Below are 21,283 nucleotides of genomic sequence, written 5' to 3'. Positions count from 1 at the left end.
TGTGAAAGGCGCTGTGTAATCTAATGCAAGTTGTATAGTATTGTGACCTTACTGTGAAGTCTGTGTGAGCAGAGAGTGGGTGGGAATGGGATTGGGCTCACTGTGAGGTCTCACTGTGGCTTCTTTCTGGCTGCGATCACTGCACAGAGAGCAGCTCAGCAGTTGCTTAACATGCGGCCGTTGAGCAGGTGGAGCCGCCTCTGGGAGAGGAGCGGAGGGACTGAGGGAGGGAGCAACAAAACATTGCCCCCAAAAATTGCTCGGCCGCCATCTTTGTAATCAACAATCTTTTGTGGGAGGAGCGGGGAGGGAAGCCTCAGATGTGGAGTGGAGCGCAAAGCATCAGTGTCGCTTTGCACGCAGTCAGATTTATTTGGCGAAGCAGGACTGCGAGCGCAACCTCCACAAGCGACGGCAATGCGGGGTCACTTAAAACAAAGGAGCGCAAAACGGCGTCCGATTCCCAAGTACAAAATGGCAGCTTCCCCCCAAATGCAAAATGGGCAGTTTCTGAGCCGACTTCGGATTCAACCGTTGTGTTGAAGACGTGAGATGGTGTCGCCCACCCCACACCCCGCCTTCCCCCCCCCCAACCCCCCCCGCGCACTCCCAAAGCCAACGATGCCCATTGAGCCTCCACCACATTCTGTTGGGGCCCACGTGATAATTATCACAAGTCGCAGTTTGCACCTCAAGGAGATAAGAGGAGGCAGTGTGACAAGTGGCGTGGGTGGTGGCGGGATGGAGGAGTGGAAAGAGGGAGGGAGGGAGGGAGGGAGGGAGGGAGAGGGAAAATAAATAAACCCAACCAAAAACTGTTGTGTTTGTGCCAATCTGACGCACTTCAGGAATCTAGGGTTTGAATACAAAGTAACAGAGGACGAAAGATTACTTTTGCATCAATCTTTGAATTAAAAAGGGTGAAAAGGTGTGACTGTTTAGTAATGGGGAGCGTACTGTCTTACGTAGCATTTACATGACAAACCCTGTTCTTTTTGTCTCCCCACTCTTCTCTCTCCCCCCACTCCCCCCTTTTTTTTTCAGGTCAACATGGTGATCGGAATTTTAGTTTTTAATAAGCTTGTGTCAAGAGATGGGATCCTAGATAAAAAGCTAAAACATAGAGGAGGGTAGGTGGTAAATGCTGAAATATCTGTGGTTGTAAAATATTCCTCCAAACAAGTAGTGTTTATGGCATCGAGAAGGGTGGGGTGATGCGGGATTATTCTGCTCCGTGCGCTTCACCTGTAAAGCAAATGCATCTGCGGACTTTGGCAATTAACTCCCTTCACAGATCATGGCAGAGGTTCAAATTAATAATAATAATAATAGTAATCCTTGTATTTAATATAGCACCTTATCACATCTTCTAGACGTCTCGAAATGCTTCACAGAATATACTGTAAAGCGAATTGACGGTACATTTTGTGGCGAAACGCAGCAGCCAATTGCGCACAGCAGTGTCCCACAAACAATCATGGATTGAAGTGACCAATTTTTTTTTTGGAAGGAATTATTATCTCCAGAAAAGCGATTTGCCAATCGACTAACAACCAGGTGCCTTCTTACTGCTAGGTAAACAGAGGCGTGTGCCCAACATTTTGCCCTGCCGGGAATCGAACCCAGGTCTCTCGCTTGCGAGGCGAGTGCTCTAACCACTGAGCTACAGGACTCCATAATGAAGAAGGCCCTTTGGCCCATCTGTTCTATTCCTTCCACAGTACCCACCCTACCGTCCCCATCACAGCAAACAAGCTGTTTTGTAAGTGAGTCCCAGCCTCAACCAGTCTTCCCCACTATCTTTTTTTTGGTCAGCCGGGTGTCTGACACACCGCAGAAACCCTTCACCGTGCTTATGAGTCTGCAGACCAGGCTGAGAATTCCCTGCATCCCACCTACACATGGAAATTCCAGAGATAGATCGTTTGAATCGAATGTGCACTCTCTCCCTGGAGGAACACATCCTGTTTACCTAATTAAGGAAATTATTAGGCGTAGGTTGGCAAGAGCCAAGGCTTGGGGACCTCAAAGTGTGCAATGGGGTAATTGCTGGAGTCTAACCAGCTAAAACCACACTGAGAGCACTGTCTGGCAAACTTTCTTGCTGATGTTTCAGTTAGGGCCACCCTACCCTTTAGGGCTTTGGCTTGCAGGGTTAACAGGAGCTGAGTGGGAGGATTCCCTGCCCCCAGTGACTGATCTGCCCTTCCATGTCGTGCCGATGAGCCAGGCTGGCTGCACTGTGTTTGAGGTGTTAATTACCGTGTGAGGACAGACACATTTCCTGACGTCTGCCCCTGAAATTGCCCTGAATCTCTGCCCTCTTTGCCCCGCTGCCTTGGCGCAAAATAAACATTGTCGTTCCACGTTCCCACCATCAACCCCGTGAAGAATCGGCCACGCGCTCTGTGAACTCCGCAACCTCTTCGATAATTGAGTCGTGAGCTCAGTCACCGAATCAAACCGGCCGTCGCCTCGGGTGTGGGTAACGTGCGAGGACACGTGGTCAAAAGAGGTCAAACAGTGATCAGCCCAGCTCAACGGAGCAGAGTAAAACCACATCTCCCTTCCCTACCTCCCTCCCGTCCCTCCCTCCCTCACTCCCTCCTGCCCTCCCTTCCTCCCAGCTGTTCCTCCCTAGCTAAAGTGAATGTCGCCTGCATTAAAATGCACCCCAGTTCCCAACCCGTAACCCCATTCCCCCTCTCCCACCCACCCACCACCACCACGACTATGACCAGCACCCATATAACACTGGAGGGCTTTCTGCACGCATGTAAACTTAATGCTGACCCACCCAACACCCACCCACCCAGCCACCCGCTCACTCACTCACTCACTCACTCGCTCTCTTCTCTGCATGGCTTCCGCTTTGATGTGTGGTGCGGTTTGCGATGAACCAGTGAGCTCGCCCGCGGACGGATTCTACTTTGGACTCCCCGAGGAGTGCTGTGTGCACTTTTATTTTAAAGCTGCAATCTTCTCTCTTTCCTTTTTTTTGTGAACTTTCATTTGTTTCCAGTCAGATGAGTGAGCCCAATAGCGGTCTGACGCTCAAATGTTCCAAGTGTGGAGTTGTTTCTACAACAGCCTTATCAACAACCACCGCCAGTAATGCCATGTTAGTTTCAAGCATTTCAAATTTACCTTTTATACACACACACACACATATATATATTTTTCTCTTACTAAAAATAAAGAAAATTTTAGAAAACTTTTTTTTAAAAAAAACAACAAACAAAAAAAGAAAAAAACAAACGAGAGAGAGAAAGAGAAATTAAACGAAGGCAAATACCGGTTGCCGACAGCGCACCGAGAGAGAGAGAACGAGACAGAGAGAGAGAGAGAGAGAGAAAAGGAAAAAAAAGTCAATAAATTTACTTTTAACTATGACCATTTATAACTCATGAATAAATTTATCTCCTTTTAAGTATTGTATGTGGCGAAATCTCTTTTAAGTTGAGGGACTTTGTAAAGGCGATTTTTTTTTAAACGATGATGTGTTGTTAGACAAGATATTATGTCAGTTTTTATATATAAATATATATATATTTTTTAAAACTTACTGTATAACTATATTTATATACGGGGCTTAAAAGATTGGGAGAGCACAAGCTGTTAATTCTTGTGTGTAAAAAAAGAATGTAAACTTCTGATCTCTAGTTATTATACGACAAAGAGGGTGTTTTTTATTTAATTTGGTTTTAAATCCGTGTCCACTGTGCAATCGGGCGACTGTTTTTCCTGGTAACATTTCAGCCGGGGTGTGCTTGTGTGCAGGGCGTCTCTCTGGAGTTCCTGTGTGGTGCTGCCTCTGCTCGCCCTGACCTGGATGTCAGCTGTCCTGGCCATGACCGACAAGCGCTCCATCCTCTTCCAGATCCTCTTCGCCGTCTTCGACTCGCTCCAGGGCTTTGTCATTGTCATGGTGCACTGTGTGCTGAGGAGAGAGGTGAGAGATGGTGGGGGAAGAAGCTGTCCCTTAGGGCAGTGGTTAGAGCACTCGCCTCTCAAGCGAGAGGATCCGGGTTCGATTCCCAGGCGCGGAGAAACCTTAGGCAAGTTTCTTTACTCCGCACGCCTCTGTTTATCTAGCAGTAAGTAGGAACCCGGTTGTTAGCCGATTGGCGGATCGCTTTTCAGGAGTAATAATCCACCCAATAAGACACAATGCGGTCACTCAATCCATGAGTGTTTGTGGGACAATTGTCTGCTGCGTTTCGCCCACAATATACACATTCAATTCACTTTCCAGTATATCCTACGAAGGACTTTGAGGCATCTCAACGATGTGATAAGGAGCTATATCAAATGCAAGGATTATCTTTAGCGGCGGGGGGGGGGGGGGGGGGGGGATCGTGCACACCGCACTACTGATGAGTGAAGTGCTTTGAGATGTTATAGAGGCACCACATCAAATATAATTATTAAAAAGATTATTATATTATTTACTATTATTAAACAAAAGCTGGGACTGTTAATTGAAGCGCCTTGGGATATCCTCCCAACCACCCTCCCTCCCCACCTCAACACGATGGTAGACTCTCAGCAAAGTCTTAAACTATTGAACCTGTGCTCAATTCAATGGCAATTTCCCATTATCTTGCTCCTTCCGCGTGTTTCGCAGTCATTACATTTGATATCGTGCCCTTATCACATCTCGAAGCACTTGCAACCTGGAAGGGTAGTCCAGTTCCTGGCAGCAGGGATTCTTCCTACTCGGCTCCCGTTAACCCTTCAAGCCAGAGCCCTAGCGGGTTGGGTAATCCTTGCTCAACAAGCAGCGGGATGCTTGATAGACAGGGATACCAATGGCAAGCTATGCGGTTTTAGCTGGTTAGACTACAGCAGTTACTCCCATCCGCGCACTCTGGGCTGCTCGAGCCTTGGCTCTTGCCAACCTACGCTAATACTTTCCAGGATTAGGTGAGCAGGATGCATCCTTCCAGGGAGAGAGAGTGCACATTCCATTCCAGACACAGGGAAATTCCCATGTGTAGGTGGTGTACGTATGTGGAATTCTCAGTTTGGTTTGGATTCTCTTGAGCGCAGTGATGGGTTTTTATGGCTGACCAAAAAACACAGAACCAGTGAAGCCTGTTTCTCCAGTCTAAGGTTTGGTTACAGTAAAGGACTCGAGTTGATTGATTGATATGTTTCTGTTAAACAGGTTCAAGATGCATTTAAATGCAGGCTGAGAAACTGCCAGGACCCAATTACAGGGGACGCAGCCGGTACCTTTCCGAACGGACATGCCCGGATCATGGTTAGTGTCACCTTCACTTTGCTCCTTTTCCACCTCGCCCCCTCCTTGCCCATCTTCACATTGCATTTGATCGTGCCTTTGGCCACATCCCCTCTCTGTCTGGTTTGGTGTTGAGCTCCACCACTGTTTATTGCTCTGAGATACTGCCCACCTGTGGGGCACTATCCAGTTATTGTTGTTATAATAATGATCTCGCACTCAGCTCTGTGTTCCATTCACACCCATCCTCGCCCGGCTTCACTGCTCCCCATCCCCCAGAGGATCCAGTTCCAAGTTTCTCGTCCTCACCCTTAAAGACCTCCATGGTCTTGCTCCACCCCACCTCTGCAACCTATTAAAATGTCACCATCCTGTCCGCTCTCTGCACTCAGGGGCACTGGCTTGCCCCATGTCCCCCGCTCTGCCTACTCCACCGTTGGCAGTGGAGCCTTCAGCTTTTGCCCCCACTCTCTGGATCTCCATCCCAGAGCCTCTCCGCCTCGCCCCCTCCCTTGCCACCTTCAGGATCCCAACTCCCAGCTCGGATGCAAACCCCCCCATTGTCCAGCACCTTGGGACATCTTCCTGACTTGAAAGACACTGTATAATTGCAGGTTGTTGTTGTTGTTGATGTAGTGCCTTGTGTCAAAGCATTTTGCGGGATATATTGTAAAGTGGAGTGACTGTGAGCATTTTGTGGGCCAAACAGTCGCATCGATTTACAGTCACTCAGGGCCTATCATATAAAAGAAACGCTTTGCACCACTATGCAGAATGGAATTAGTGCTGAGTTTAACATCTCCTCTGCAAAGGACAGTGTCTCTGACAACGAAACCTTCCCCAGACCTTGCACTGGAGCGTCAGCCTGAACTGTTAAGCTGAAAGTTGACCTGTTTGTACGGGTGAGGGGCGGGGGGGTGGGGGCGCGAGTACATAAGCCTCGAGTTGATCTGCACCTCCTTATTCCCTCCGGCTCGGGGACAGACTCTGCCACTGTTAATCCCTCCAAGACTCTGCCCCACACGAAGGGCGCTGTATAAATGCAAGTTGTTGTTTTTGCTTTACCGTCTCTTTGAAAGGACCAAACTTGCCCTGTGAGAGACTGCTCTGCGCTCAGCCCAGAATGTGACTTTGGATTCCCATAAACCTGATTGAAAGTTCTTACTTTGTATTCAACTGGGGGTGGGGGGGCTGGGTGGGGGGGGGGAGAGATTTATTTCTTTCAGCCAGAGATGATTCATGGACAGTACATGGAGTGTCATACGTTCTTTATAACTGGTCCTGAATTAGAGTTGAGAGCTATTTTTGTCTGCATCTGCACCCACATAACAAACGAATGCAATTTCAGCTGCAGAAGTTTTTTTCCCCCTCTCTACAGCCAGCGGAATAGTGAACTGTGATTCGATTGAAGCCAATTTATCATGTTCAGCAATCTGCCTTGGCTTTAGATTTCAGATTATTTTCTCTCTCTCTCTCTCTCTCTCTCAGCCTCGTTAATATACAAAACAAAAGGGGTCAGCTTTCAAATTCAGTTCCTATAGGAGGAGTGGGCAAGGCAGAGTAACACAGTGTAACATTGCAAATGTTCATTTCAGTAAATTCACCCACAGAAATATTGATAGTAATGCAAGCATTTGATATAGCTCCTCACCACGTCGTTGAGACGTTGCAAAGCACCTCACAAAATATACCGTAAAGTGAATTGACTGTATTTTGTGGACGATACGAAAGCCAAATGAAACTGGACACAATACATACACATTATTACAATATATATATAAAAGATTCTTTGTCACATTTTGGATAGATAAAAGGATTCACTTCATATTATATATAAAGATTTTCTATTAGTTGTAAAGATTCTACTATCCAATCCTTTTTATATTTCACTTACTTCAAAGCGCTTTGAGATATTTTGACGATGTGATAAGGTGCTGTATCAAATGCAAGGACTATTATTATTTTTAATGTAAGTCAATCTGGAATATTTTGCAAGTAGGGGGAATGCAGGAGTTGGAATTGTCTTTTGCTCTAAATTTAGATACCCTCTCCCCCCCCCACCACCCTTCAATAAATTCGGAGTCGCTTCTGATTGCTGGAGGAGACACCTCCTCAAATCAGGCAAGAATTGCCAGACGAAAGAGGAACAAAATCCATCCAGTTCATCTTCCACCATCCTGACATGTCGTGTCCCAAACTATATACTGTATCCCAAGGTATTATTTCCTAACAAAAATCTGCCTAATTTGTTCTTGAAAAAAATCGCCACTGTGAACCCAGAGAGCCTGTTCCTCAGAATTCCTACTCGCTCACTGAAGTAGCATTTCTGCAAATTTTGTTTTGCGAGAACAGGGGATGGGAATGGGAGAGAAGGGATGGGATCCTTCCTTTGTTGAATTAATCCAACACAAATGGAAATTCCAACGTAGCCTGTGTAACTCGAGGTTATTTCACAAAGATCGCAAGTAAGTTTCGAAGGAAGAAGACACTTCAGCCAATGTAATTCAAATATGATCCTTACATTTCATATCACGCCTTATCACCCTCACCAACAGAATATACAGTCAATTCATTTTACAGTATATTCTGTGAAGCGCTTTGAGATGTCGTAAAGACGTGATGAGGTGCTAATAGCAATGACTGTTATTATTATTTTTGTTAGGTAAGAGTATCAAGGGAATATGGGCCAAAGGCGGGTAAATGAGATGAGACGTTAAACCGATTTCCTGTCTTTCTTTTCAATTGTAAGAACAGGGGAATTTAATTGTTTAATTATTATTTAATGAAGTTGAGGTGCTAATCTGCCATGATCTAATAGAATGGATGAATGGGCTCGAGGTGCTGAATGGCCTACTTCTGTTCCTATGTTCTTTTGTGCCAAAGTTTTTGTTGTTGTTGTTGTTCTTCTTCACTGATTCCTTTCTTCTGCTGCTTCTCAACAGACAGACTTTGAGAAAGATGTGGACATTGCCTGCCGATCAGGTAAGAGTTGAAACGTTCTTATTGATTTGACAGTGGAGGGAGAGGCGGTGTGTGAGTTTGTGCGTGGGTGTGAGGAGGTGGGGTGTAAGCGAGGAAGGCAAAACCTGGAAATCTGAGATAAAAGCAGCAAAGATTAGGAATGCAGAGCAGGTTGCTAAGTGTCTGAGAAAGACTTGGCAAGGCAACTGGGTTATTGTCTGTACATTTCTGTGGCCTTTCTGTTTCAAGCACTCTTCCCTGCAGTATTCTTCAGCCACCCACTCACCCTCTCATCCTTCCATGTCAAAGAGATCTGTGTATCCCTAGATCTTCTCTGGATTCATAAATAATCTCGTTCCCCCTCTCTCGCTCCCTCCCTCCCTCCCTCCCCCACCATCCACCCGGTATCTTCTTGTTTGTCGGGCAGACCCACAGGAACCCAGGTGGTTTGGCTGGGTGGGTGGTGGGTGGGGGAGAAGGAGGAATGCCGGAAGGTGTGGTAGGGAGGTATCAGTGTGACAGGAGACGCTATTCTTGCCGCTGGTGGGCTGGGCTGTCTTACGGTCCAGTCAGACAGGGGTTCCAACAGGCAACAGACAACATGGTACTCAGTATGTGACACCGACCAACTCAAAATCTCAGTCACCATTCGGATCGCGGGCTGTGTTTTCCGCCTGGTTGGCTGAACGTCACCCAAGAGGGATTGCACTCCTTGTTCGGCACTTTGTTAATAAGGCTCTCAAGTGTACTCAGAGTTAAATGGAGCAAATATACGAATAGGTAGCAAGCTTTCTTTTCTATTTCAATGCTACTCTCAAGCCTTCGAAGGCTCTGTTGGATCAATACCATAACACGGGACTTCAATTCGCACTGAATTTATACTAAATCATATGCTAAGTGATTGCTATTTGCGATTTATTTGCTATCAGGGCAGCCCGAGTTTTGGAGGCAGCCTTGCTTTGCGGCAGCTTCCATCCCCGAAGCTGGTCTCTCTCCCAGGGACTGTGAATTCAAGCCCATTCAAGGACTTTAAACTCACACGCATAGTCTAGGCTGACACTCCGGTTCAGCGCTGGGGATGTGTTGCATTGTCAGAGATGCCGTCCTTCAGATGAGATGATAAACCAAGATGAAGATCCCATGGCAATGTTTAAAAATAGGAGGGCGTTTCTCTCTCCTGGTGTCCTGGCCAACAATCCCCCAAATAAAATTGGTAACTCTCTCAATGGCTTTTTGTGAGATATTGTTGTGCGTAAAATTGACTGCCGTGTTCACACAGTTACTACGCTTTACAGTATATCTTGTGTCGCGCTCTGAGACATCCTCCCGAAGTGAAAAAGCGCTGTGCCAATTGTAACGATTATTATTATTATTTTATTATAATCTCTTTTGCTTTCCTCAGAACATGGGTAGACAAAGGCTCAGAGGGCTCCATTGTGGGGTTTTTTGCATAGTTTTCAAAACAGGACCAATTGAGATTGGTCCAAAACCATTGGAAGATTAGAATAGAGGATGTCAGCCAGTTTGGTGTATTAAGCACGGACGGCTTTTAGGTTCCTGCCGAAAATCCTTCGGCATCTGCGGCAACCTCATTACCCGGAAGGGGACGCAAATTGTCCACATGTAACAAAGCACGGGCATAGTTATAACCAGGGCAAGTAAGATGACCTGGGTTTTGATTCCCGGATGCAGCAATACCTCAGGCAAGTTTCCTTACCACACACGCCTCTGGTTACCTAGCAGTAAGTAAGAACCCATATGTTAGTCAATTTGGTGGATCTCTTTCCGGGGGGGATAATCTCTCCACAAAACAAAGTTGGTTACTCAATCCATGATTGTTTGGGATATTGCTATGCTGTGCAATTGGTTGCTGCGTTTCATCCACTTCACAATATATTCTGTGAAGCACTTTGAGATATCTCAACGATGTGGTAAGACGCTATATCAAATGCCATAATTATTATTATTGTTAGTTGTATTTTTGAGTCGTAGTCTCCAGCAGAGGGTCAAAATCAGCTGGTGGAACTCATGGCCGTCTTAGAGAACAAGGCTCAGGGAGCATTGGAACAAGTCACAGTGAGGTGAGAGGTGAGAGTACCTCTGTTGAGTATCAGTTGCTGATTTCAAGAGGAAAAAGTCGGAGCCAACTTGATGAGAAACCTCTTCATTTTTGTCCGGTCGAGGAGGCTGAGATCTGGGAGGGAGGGGTGATTGTAGGCGACCCTGGCATGATGTTCTCCTCGAATCTTCTCGAAGTCTCCTCCTGACATCATTACCCAGCGTTGACGATGGAGGAAGGTCAGCTGGACTTTCAAGGAGCCAGAAGAAGGCAAGTGCAAAGGTAAGATGAACAGAACACGGTGGTGTGTGTTGTGCATTGGATTAAAATACCCCCACTCGCATCTCCCCACCTCCCTCCGTCTTGCTACAAGTCCCGCAAAATAAGAGCTGCCAACACAATGCAAAATAATCAATGATATTTTCCTTGTTACGTCCTCTCAAAAAGATAGAGTCAAATCTAGACCCGGTTATGAATTCTCTCTAGCCCAACCCAAAAAGTTGCAGTGGGACCTTATATTTGTGATTTCACTACACTTTACGGTATATTCTGTGAAGCGCTTTGAGACGTTGCCAAGATATGACAGGGCGCTATATCAAATCCAAGGATTATTATTATTTCGCTTGTAGCGCAAATAGTGCGCAGACTCCCGTTTACTTCCTGGATAGGAAGTGGCCTCAGATGCCACTTCCTATGCATGTGATGCGTAGGGAGTGATGTCGGCCCATGAATACAGGCAGCGTGGGGGAGGGGGCAGGTGGCGTCTCCAACTGGCCCTACAGTGAAGGTAGCAGTTCCTCTAATGCCCATTCTGGAGGAGCTGGAGGCGTCTGAGATGTCCTCAAGCTATGGATCACCAGATACCATGTAAGAAATGAACTCCTGACTAAGGCTGACATTCTAGTGGATATTAAAGATCTCATGGCACTATTCAAAATAACAAGAGAGTTTCTCCCAGTGCCCTGGCCTACAATCCCCCGGATAAAATTGGTTACTCACTCCATGACTGTTTGTGGGACATCACTGTGCACCATTTGGTTACCCCGTTTTGCCCACAGAATGCACAATCACTCTACTTTGCAGTATATCCTGTGTAGCGCTTTGAGGAGTCCTCACGACATGAAAGACCCCATATCAAATAAAATATTATCATCATTATTAATGCAAAATGCAAGGAATATTACTATTATTTTATTACAGGTTAAAACACTCTGCAGTGGTAGTTTCTAAATAGTTTTCAGTGATGGGTCAGCCAGACCAATAACACTGTTACTTTTCTTAGTATATTTGAACTTCCTGAAACACCTACGTTTTGCGGGCGGTTGATATTCTGTTAAATCATTTTGAATAGTCTTATCACAGTCCCAGTTCCACAGATGATTATAGGAGCTATGTTTTACGTTGCCACATAAGTCCACATTCAATTTGTAGTTTGATATATCGCCTGATCTTGTCAAGTTCCTTATATTTTACGTTGTAATCACTTGGGACAGCCACATCAGTAATACTATATGCACAATCCATTTGTTTCTTCATGATGATGTCTGGGTTTGTTACAGATTACTGTTCTATCTATATGTTTTGGGAGTCCCAGATTATTGAGGTGTTATTTTTCAATGTCAAGTTTGCTGGTTGATGTTTGTAATAGTCCATCTTTACATCAATATCAAAAATGTTTGCAAATTGTTCAACATAACAATGCAGCTATATTTAGGGCTGGATGTGATGGCAATAAATAGTCTACTGTTTCTAGTCCACTGTTTATTATTATTATTATTATCCAGCCTGAAATCTGTGCACTAAATGAATTGCAATTGCAGACATCGGCAATGGTAATGAAACATGATGATATGCCTTTCACTTGTCTTTTTCAGCCTCCCCGCACCATTCCCAGCATTGAACCTTTCCCCACCACACACCCACACCTCCCACCTCCCACCCCTCTCTGCCTGGATCTCAGCAGCAAAAGCAACAGCGTGAGCAAGGATTTGGAGGAAGATTTCAGCAGCTTGATTCCTCAGGAGGAGGAAGATGGAGAGAAAGATGAACAACAACAAGAACTTGCATTTATGTAGCACCCTTCACGCAGGGCAGTGACTCTGAGTGCTTAATGAAGAGGAGAGAGGGAGACCCAGTGAGAGAGAGCGAGACCCGGAGAGACTTGAGTCCCAGAGAAGAGGGAGATCTGGAGTGGGGAGGAAATCGTTGATTGGCTGACATTCTCCACCTCCCTAAAGCCCTGACAACCATGTAACAGTCCAACTCTGCATCGAGTGCTTACAGCTGTTCAGTTGCCACAGGTGAAGGAACCTCAGAAGGAAAGGCAGGCGATGGGACACATGACGGAGCACTTGATTTTCTCTTGGTCAGCCGGGTGTCTGACACCTGTGGAGATCCATCTGCTCCGCAGCACTTTAACACTGAAGACGCCAAGAGAGGAGGAAAAAAGAGCAGGGAAGTGTGACTGCACAGGGAGATGCCTTCATTAGGGGGCAGGGGGGAGAGAGAGGATGGAGATGAGATGTGAGGGGGCAAGACCACAGATACCGGTATCCTCCTCCATTACGTCTTGCCATCAGCAACCCTTGGCTCCTGTCGCTCTCTTTCCCTCTCAAGTCGGTATCAGTTACAATAAGACAGAAGCATACAATGGAGAAGAAGCCAGAAACAGGGAGCTAGGAGGATGGAAACACACAGCATAGCTCACTGACAGCAGGCACATTGTCAGGGTCGTGAATATTGTAAATAGTTCATGGCTTCACTTTAATGCAATATTGCTCTTCACCTTGTCTGTTGATTTAAATCGTTTCTTTGCTGTGCACAGTCGGTGTTTAATAATAATGTCTCAGTGCCTTGGGACGTCCTCCTGACGTGAAAGACGCTGTACAATTGTAATTTGTTATTGCTGTTGTTAGTGGTTAGAGCACTGGCTATAACATACTATTATATCTAACAATATTATTATATAATAATCCTTGCATTTGATGTAACGCCTTATCACATCTTTGATATGTCTCAAATCCACGACTGTTTGTGGGACACTGCTGTGTGCAATTGGCTGCCACATTTTGCCCACAAATATACAATTCACTTTACCGTATACTCTGTGAAGCGCTTTGAGATGTCTAGAAGACTTGAAAAGCTCTATATCAAACGCAAGGATTATTATTATGATTAATATACTGTAAAGTGAGTTGACTGTATATCTTGTGAGCGGAACACGGCAGCCAATTCCACACAGCAGTGTCCCACAAACAGTCACAGATTGAGTGACTAAATTATTACTACTATTTATTTTATTTTGACGGGATTATTACCCCTGGGAAAGCGATCCACCAATCGACTAACAAGTTTGGTTCCCTACTTACTGCTAGGTAAACAGATGTGCGTGGAGTAATCAAACTTGCCTAACATTTTGTTTTGCTTGCGAGGCGAGTGCTCTAACCACTAAGCTACTGCACTCCACAATGTTTCCTGCAGGGATGCGTTTTATTCCAACGTCCTGTGGAGATCACCAACAACAGATTGCAATTATATAGCGTCCCTCACATAAGGAAGCATCCCAGATCATCCTCGTGATGCGAAAGGCGCTATAAAAAAATGCAAATTGTTGTTGTTTGTTGTTGTGTCAGTGTCAATTGTGTTGCGCTGTATGGTAAATATTATTCCAGGGAGCTTCTGCACCTTTAAGGAGATACAGTCAGTATCAGCAGGCACACAACATGCGGCTTTGAAGATCTGAGTTGATCATGAGCTGAATGAATGCCTTTGTCTGAACGCAGCAGTGAATGTTGCAGAAAGAGATGGGGAAATTCACGAAGGACTTGCTTATCAGGACAGGCCTGTAGAGAGCTGCTTTGCTTGTGAATTTTATGTTCAGCGTCCACAGGAATAATTTATTACTGAGGAAAGGGTTGAGGATTGGGGGAGGGGGTAAGGAGGAAGAAAAGAGCAGGTTGTCAAATTCTACCTGGTTGGTAACTAGAGGGCATTTTTGTTAAGATCATTTCTGACAACAAAAAGGGAATGATTCAGAGAATTTTTACACATACATGCGCTCACCTCGCACACCTGAAGGGTTTTTGCACATGGAATGCCCTGTTAAAAAAAAATGTATAGGTTGAATAATAATAGGGATAATAATCCTTGCATTTGAAATAGCGCCTATCAAGTTGTGGAGAAGTCTCAAAGCGCTTCACAGGATATATTGTAAAGTGGATTGACTGTATACTTTGTGGGCGAAACACAGCAGCCAAATTTCACACAGCAGTGTCGTGGATTGAGTGCCCCCCAATTTTTTTATAATAATCCTTACATTGGATACAGCGCCTTTCACGTCGGGAGAATGTCGCAAAGAGCTTCACACAATATACTGGAAAGCGCAATGACTATGTATTTTGTGGATGAATAGTATGTAATGGTGTGTAAAAGGAACTGGACAAATAATTGAAAGGGAAAAATATAAAAGGGGTGTGTGAGTGTGTGTGGGGAGGGAGGGCAGAAAAGTGAGACTGAGTAGAGTGCTGGCATAGCACAGTAAGCTTGCCGTGCTGTAAAATGCTCTGGTTCTGTAAATGGAGCGTGGCTTCAGAGGGACTCCTCAGTGCAATACGCAAGTGTCCTGGCATTGATCCAAACTGCAGAGCTGTGACCTGGTGCAAAGACACAAGCGAACTCAAACTGAATTTAAAGCACGGCGGAGTTGGTGGGGTGTTGAGTTGAACCATCCAGAACTAGAAGCCAGTCACAACGCATGGGAAGTGTGGGACCTAATCCTGAGCATTTGTTGTCCCCTTCATATAAGTCCTCGCCAGTCCCCACTGGCTCCCTATCACAGAACGGATTGATTTCAAGATCCTCTTACTCATCAACAAATCCCTTCATGCCCTGGCACCCCCCTACATTTTTGACCAGTTTTCTACCCCAACCACCACCCCACTGCCTTCTCTCAGCTGGGTCCATCCTCCTGCATGTCCCTTGTGCCCTCTACTCCACCATCGGCGGCTATGCCTTCAGTCATAACGCCCTGAAGCTTTGGAACTCTCCCTCAATCCCTCCGCCTTGCCGCCTTCCAGGTCGTGACTGAAGCCCTTCCTTTTCAACCGTTCTTATGGTCACCTCCACCCCCCCGGCTCAGCATCCGTTTCCACCACTATTAAGCACTCCGAGGCACTGCCCTGCGTCTAGGACACTATATAAATGCGTGTTGTTGTTGATAATAAGCATAATAAATCCTTGTATTTCATATAGAGCGTTATCACACCATCAAAACTCTTCACAGAATTTGCTGTAAGGTGTATTTGACAGGCAACTGTGGCAACCAGTTTGTACACTGCAACGTCCCACAAACAGCCATGATCAGTTTTATCAGGGAGGTTGTTATAATTATAGTAATAATGATAATTCTTGCACTTGGTATTCAGCGCTTTTCTATGGCAGGAGAACATCTCAAAAAGACACTGTGCTGGGCAGGACAGTGGGAGAAACTCCGCATTTTACCCACAAAATACACAGTCAGTGCACTTTAGAATACATCCTCTGAAGAGCTTTGAGGTGTCTCAATGACGTGATAAGGCGCTATATCAAATGCAAGGATTATTATTATTGTGTTGGCCTAGACTGAATGCTGAGAAAGGTTTTATGTGGAACTTGAACCCACAAGCTCAGTCTCAGAGGTGAGAGTGCTGCCAACATCAGTCAAGTTTCTACCTTGGCTCACATTTGCCTCTCTGACATCTCCTGCAACCTCAAGCACTTTTGCATCTTGTTCTCAAAGGCAACAGCAGCGCAAATTGCGACATGTCACCTGCTAATTTCAGTATTACCACATCACACGTCACGTAACCTTTACATTTGGAGTTTAAAAGGTTTAGAAGTGAGATCAGAAACATTTTGTCACACATGGGGCTGTGAAAATGTGGTACACACTATCCCAGAAGGCCACAGCACCTGAGTCATTTGAGATGTTCAAAAGGGATAGATGTACACTTGAGAATAAGGATATGGCGATAAATTGGGCAAATGGGATTCAATTTATTTGGGGGTTTGTTGGCCAGGACATTGGCAGAAACTCTCTTCTCTTTTAAAGGAGGGTCATGGTATCTTTAATGTCCACCTGAATAGGCAGACGGGATCTCTGTTTAATGTCTCATCTAAAGGATGGCGTCTCCGACAATGCAGAAAACCCAGCATTGTATTGGAGTGTCAGCCTAGATTTGTGAGTTCAAACTTCCTGACAAGTCAAACTTGAACTCACAACCTTCTGACTCAGAGATGAGAGTGCTACCAACTGAGCAAGGCTGAACAGCCTGTTTAAGGCTGCTCCTCTAGTTTGTCATATCATTGCCGATGTTTTAATCTCATTTCCCTGCCTTTGATCCGTACCCTTTACTACAGTTACTTCCCAGGTAATTATCTCCCTTTAAAACGTCCTAATTGATCCCACCTCAGCATCCTTCAGGGGGATTTTATGACCCATCTTCAAAACTCTATGTGAGAAGAAATGTTTCCTGATCTCGCTTCTGACCACGCTAGCTCCAAATTGATCTCTATGCCCCCTTGATTTGAATCAGAGGCATGAATTATCCACTATCTACATTCTCAGGTGCCTTTTCATTAATTTGAACACCTCATCGTGTCACCTCTGAACCTCCTCAGCTCCATGGAACATGATGGAATGCTCCATGCAGAGTATTGACTGTGAACGTTTCCACTGCACTGCATCCCCAACCTAATCGCTATGCTTGTTTTACTGGAGAAAGGGTTTGTCCTACGTGTGCAGAGGGTGAATAGAATGGTTTGTGTTTTGTGTTTAGAGGATGAATGGGATGCTTTGCGTTTTGTGTGTAGAGAGCAATGGAATGGTTTGCACTCTGTGTATAGAGGACAAATTGAATGGTTTGCATTCTGTGTCTGGAGGGTGGATGTAATAATAATAATAATAATCACTGCTTTTCACATCGGGAGGACATCCCAAAGGTCTTCACAGGATTTAACAATAATAATCCTTGCATTTGATAAAGTGCCTTATCATGTCGTTGAGACATTTTAAGTGCTTTACAGAATGTATTGTAAAGTGAATTGGCTATATTTTGTGTGGCAAAATGCGGCATCCAATTGCGCACAGCAACATCCCAAAAACAGTCGTGGATTGAGTGACCGAATTATTATTATTTTTGTAAGGATTATTACCCTCAGAAAGCAATCCTCCAATTGACTAACAACCAGGTTCCTACTTACTGCTAGGTAAACAGAGGTGAGTAAGGAAACTTGCCTAAGGTTTCGCCCTGCCCGGGAATCAAACTCGATTTATTGTGAAGTGGAGTTATTATGTATTCGTGGGCGAATGCGGCAGCCAATTTGCACACAGCAGTGTCAAACAAACAGCCACAAAGTGAATATCCAATTTTATTTGGGGGATTGTTGGAGAGGACACCGGGAGAATCTCCCTTCTCTTTTCGAATAGTGCCATGGGATCTTTAACATCAACCTGAGATCTCGGTTTAACGTTTCATCCAAAGGACAGCACTTCCAACAATGCTGCATAACCCCAGCACTGCATTGGAGTGTCATCTTAGACTATGTGAGTTCAAATCCCAATGAGGGCTTTGACCCTCCAATCTTCTGAGGCAAGTGTGATACCATTGAGTTGGGCTGAAACTATGAGATGGCTGATAACCTGGTATTGTTTCGGTATTGATGATTCTTTCATTTCTTTTATTTTTTGATATGCTCTTTCAAAGATCATCCTGAACACCACCATCGATCATCCCAGAACAAGAGCTTATATAGAACTGGCCACACTAAAATGCTGCCCATGTATCCAAACACAGGTGATCTTGACTTATGTACGGTTTGTAGAGATTTACTTATTTACCGTCTTGTCCTAGTTCCATGTGCTTTTAAAAATGTACTTAGAGAAAAGTCTGCTTTTGCCACCAATGTATCTTTATCAAAGGGTTATTGCCCCACGTTGGTTGACTTAGAACAGATCAAGAGGAGCTTCTTCTCACTCTCACTCTTACTCAGGAGTGATTCTAGGCTTAGTAATTTAAGATAGTTAGCAAATGAGCAAACGGAAAGGGTAGGAGAAACTTTCTCACGAGCAGAATAGTTTGGACATTGAATCCACCTAATCCAACCAAGGATTCTCACACCCAGACACCGGCAGAAAGTGTTGATTCTTTGGAAAACCAATTAGATAGATTTCTGTTGGAATACAATAGCTTGGGATACAGTATATAGTTTGGGACGTGACATGTGCATATGACTGCCAGGATAGTGGAAGGCAATTGATATCATAAATTAATTCCCTAAATATCACAGTGAAAGTAGAACTTAGTAAACTTATGAACATGAAATGTCACCCAAATATTTTATTAATTTGGACATTGATCCCTCGGAAGAGACATGTCACATTGATACCTCGGGAAGTCCCTGAGATAGACTTGCTCAGTATCCAGCAGAAGATAGGACATCCAATGGTGACGTTGTGGGCACCTAGGAAATATTGGGACCTAAATTGTGATATTTCATATCAGATTTTTTAATGAGAAATGTGTAATCATCCAGTTACTAAAACACAGTCCCAATGGTTAGGAAATTATCACTTTTGGTGTTCTGGAAGTGCCACAAGCGCATGTTTCCAATTAAGAAATCAGTCAAAAAAATCACAAATGATGAGAAATGTGATAATTTGCACAATACCATTAAGAAATCAGTTAAGAATGTCAAAAATTAGACCCCAGTAGGCTCTGTTCTGGGAGGATATTTCAGTTTCCTCCATGAGCACCAAGTTCACCCATAGCTGACCAGATGTACAGCTAGGATTCCAGAATTTCCATTGCACCCCACGCACATGATCATCGCCCACTTTAATCATGCCTTGTTGTGATCCTTTCTTTTCCTAATCTCTCTCTCTGTTAACTTTGGAGATCAACGTTTTGTTATTTGCTATGCAAAGACTATGCAAAGACGTCAACTATGAGCTCTCAGGTCCGGGAGAAATTCTTGTCTTTCAGGGTTAAGGTTGTCTGTCAGTGCCCAATGGAATTTTTCACCAACACCTCAATGTCAAGTCAACCGCTTCTGGTTGACGCTGGCAGTCGATGTCGAGAACCATATATCCTGCAGGCAAAATGTAATCTCCCCACGGACACCCACTTAGATGCACCCTTGAGATAAAGTGCCCATTGATCACTGCTCCTGTTCACCACTTCTGCCAAACTCAGCAAATTCTCCATTGAGGGTTGGGTTTCAATGCCTTTGTCTGCCCAGTGCCCTTCACATGGGGCAGATATTGACTACTGTCTCAGGCTTTCGTGAGACTGACAGAGATTTAGGGCCACGAGAACAGAAAGTACTTCTCTCCCAGGACACAGAGAAGGTGGGCTTGTAAGACGGGGAAACTCCCAGTGTTTTAGAAAACTATTCCAATGACAAGAAACCAGATTATCAGAGGAGTACAATTGAAAAGTACAGTGATTCACTTTGCCCCAACTTCAACCAAGGATGCCTCAAATTATGGGATCATAGAATCATAAAACACAGAAGGTGGTCATTCGGCCCATTGGGCCTGTGCCGGTTCTTTGAAAGATCTATCCAACTTGTCCCATTCCCCCACTCTTACCCCATAGCCCTGAAAATTCTTCCTTTTCAAGTACATATCCAATTCCCCTTTGAAAGCTACTATTGAATCTGCTTCCACCACACTTTCAGGCAGTGCATTCCAGATCATAACAACTCTCGGGGTAAAAAAAAATTGGACCTTTTACCAAATATCTTAAATCTGTGACCTCTGTTTACCAACCCACCTGCCAGAGGATAGTTTCTCCTTATAAACTTGAACACCTCTATTAAATCTCCCATTAATCTTCTCTGCTCCAAGGAGGACAATTCCAGCCTCTCTCATCTCTCCACATAACTGAAGTAGTTGGGAGTCCAGTTGGGAATACATAAACTCTCAGGTGCCTTCCTATAATATATATATACATATATATATATTTTGACAGAATGAAAAATAGTTATGTTTTGCTGGTTTATTTTTTGCTTGCTACGGAGGGAACATTCTGTTTCTCAGTACGAGGACTGAATTTGGCCCCAGGGCTATTTTAAAACCTCCCACTCCCCCTCCCCACACCCCCACACCACCCTACCCGCCCCAAAGAAAAAAGACAAAGCTGCTTGTTTATTAAATTTTCTCATTTGCCTGTTTTTCGTAAATTATTCAGGGTCCCTGCCGCATTCTGTTAAGTATAGCAAAAGGCCCCAAAATCGTTATGCTTTATTAATGACAAGAAGTTGTGTATTAACTTTTACTCCAGTTCTCTCATATCTCATAGTTTTAAATCTCTTAATCCACCCGACTCCCACCAGGAGGTGCACAGTGTCATTGACCCTACCCTACCCCTACCCTATCCCATGTGAAGGGCACCATATAAATCCAAATTGTTGTTGTTGTTGTGGACGTTTCCCAATCTCAATACTCCCCTTCCATTCCCTGAGGAGGGAGCACTTGGCGTCCACTTTATCCTTTACCTCGGTTCCGTGCCCACACTCTCTATCCCCTTTCCTTCCCCAGTGTTCAGGCACGTTACTCATTTTATCTTCCAAACCCAGCATTCAAACCCAACTGATTGAGTAAGCGTGATAATTGCACAAGCAACACAGGAGTCTGAAATGCAACATCGCCAGCTAGATTTCTTAACAACAAATCTCAGATATCCCGACCGATATCCTCCAGATGTGGATTGCGCCGAATCCGAGTTCCTGACATATGGTGTGACGTGATTCTGGTTTGCAGGAAGCCAAAATTCCTCATCAATTAATTCTTTTAGAAATTCAGTAATTTTAGACTTTTGGTCAGAAGTCCAGGGAGGAATAGACCCGTTAGTCTTCCCGAGTTCCCCAAAAGATTCTTTTGACGAATAGATTCAAAAACTATGGCAAAGGAGGAATCCAGGCGACTGAATTTGCTTGTTACTTTCTGTTCTTTTTGCAGTGAATTATTCACCGTTCCT

General features: G+C 44.6%; 1 protein-coding gene and 1 non-coding gene across 4 annotated transcripts in view; one reads left to right on the top strand and one right to left on the bottom strand.

Annotated features, from left to right (window-relative positions):
• Positions 1-21,283, top strand: part of LOC103185603 (adhesion G protein-coupled receptor B3-like) — an 89,263-nt gene that overhangs the window by 50,158 nt on the left and 17,822 nt on the right. For 2 of the 3 annotated variants that reach the window (XM_042333403.1, XM_042333401.1), the window contains exons 6-10: positions 1,045-1,130; positions 3,781-3,952; positions 5,171-5,266; positions 8,188-8,227; positions 18,008-18,112. In XM_042333403.1, coding sequence (XP_042189337.1) covers positions 1,045-1,130; positions 3,781-3,952; positions 5,171-5,266; positions 8,188-8,227; positions 18,008-18,112 — 499 coding nt within the window. The remainder of the gene's footprint in view (positions 1-1,044; positions 1,131-3,780; positions 3,953-5,170; positions 5,267-8,187; positions 8,228-18,007; positions 18,113-21,283) is intronic. The other variant, XM_042333402.1, reaches the window with a different exon arrangement.
• On the bottom strand, positions 1,602-1,673 carry trnaa-cgc. The gene has a single exon. It is a non-coding gene; the product is annotated as a tRNA-Ala (tRNA).

Source organism: Callorhinchus milii, unplaced genomic scaffold, assembly GCF_018977255.1.
Source record: "Callorhinchus milii isolate IMCB2004 unplaced genomic scaffold, IMCB_Cmil_1.0 Scaffold3, whole genome shotgun sequence".
Classification (NCBI taxonomy): domain Eukaryota; kingdom Metazoa; phylum Chordata; class Chondrichthyes; order Chimaeriformes; family Callorhinchidae; genus Callorhinchus; species Callorhinchus milii.
This window is presented reverse-complemented; position numbering and strand designations above follow the sequence as displayed.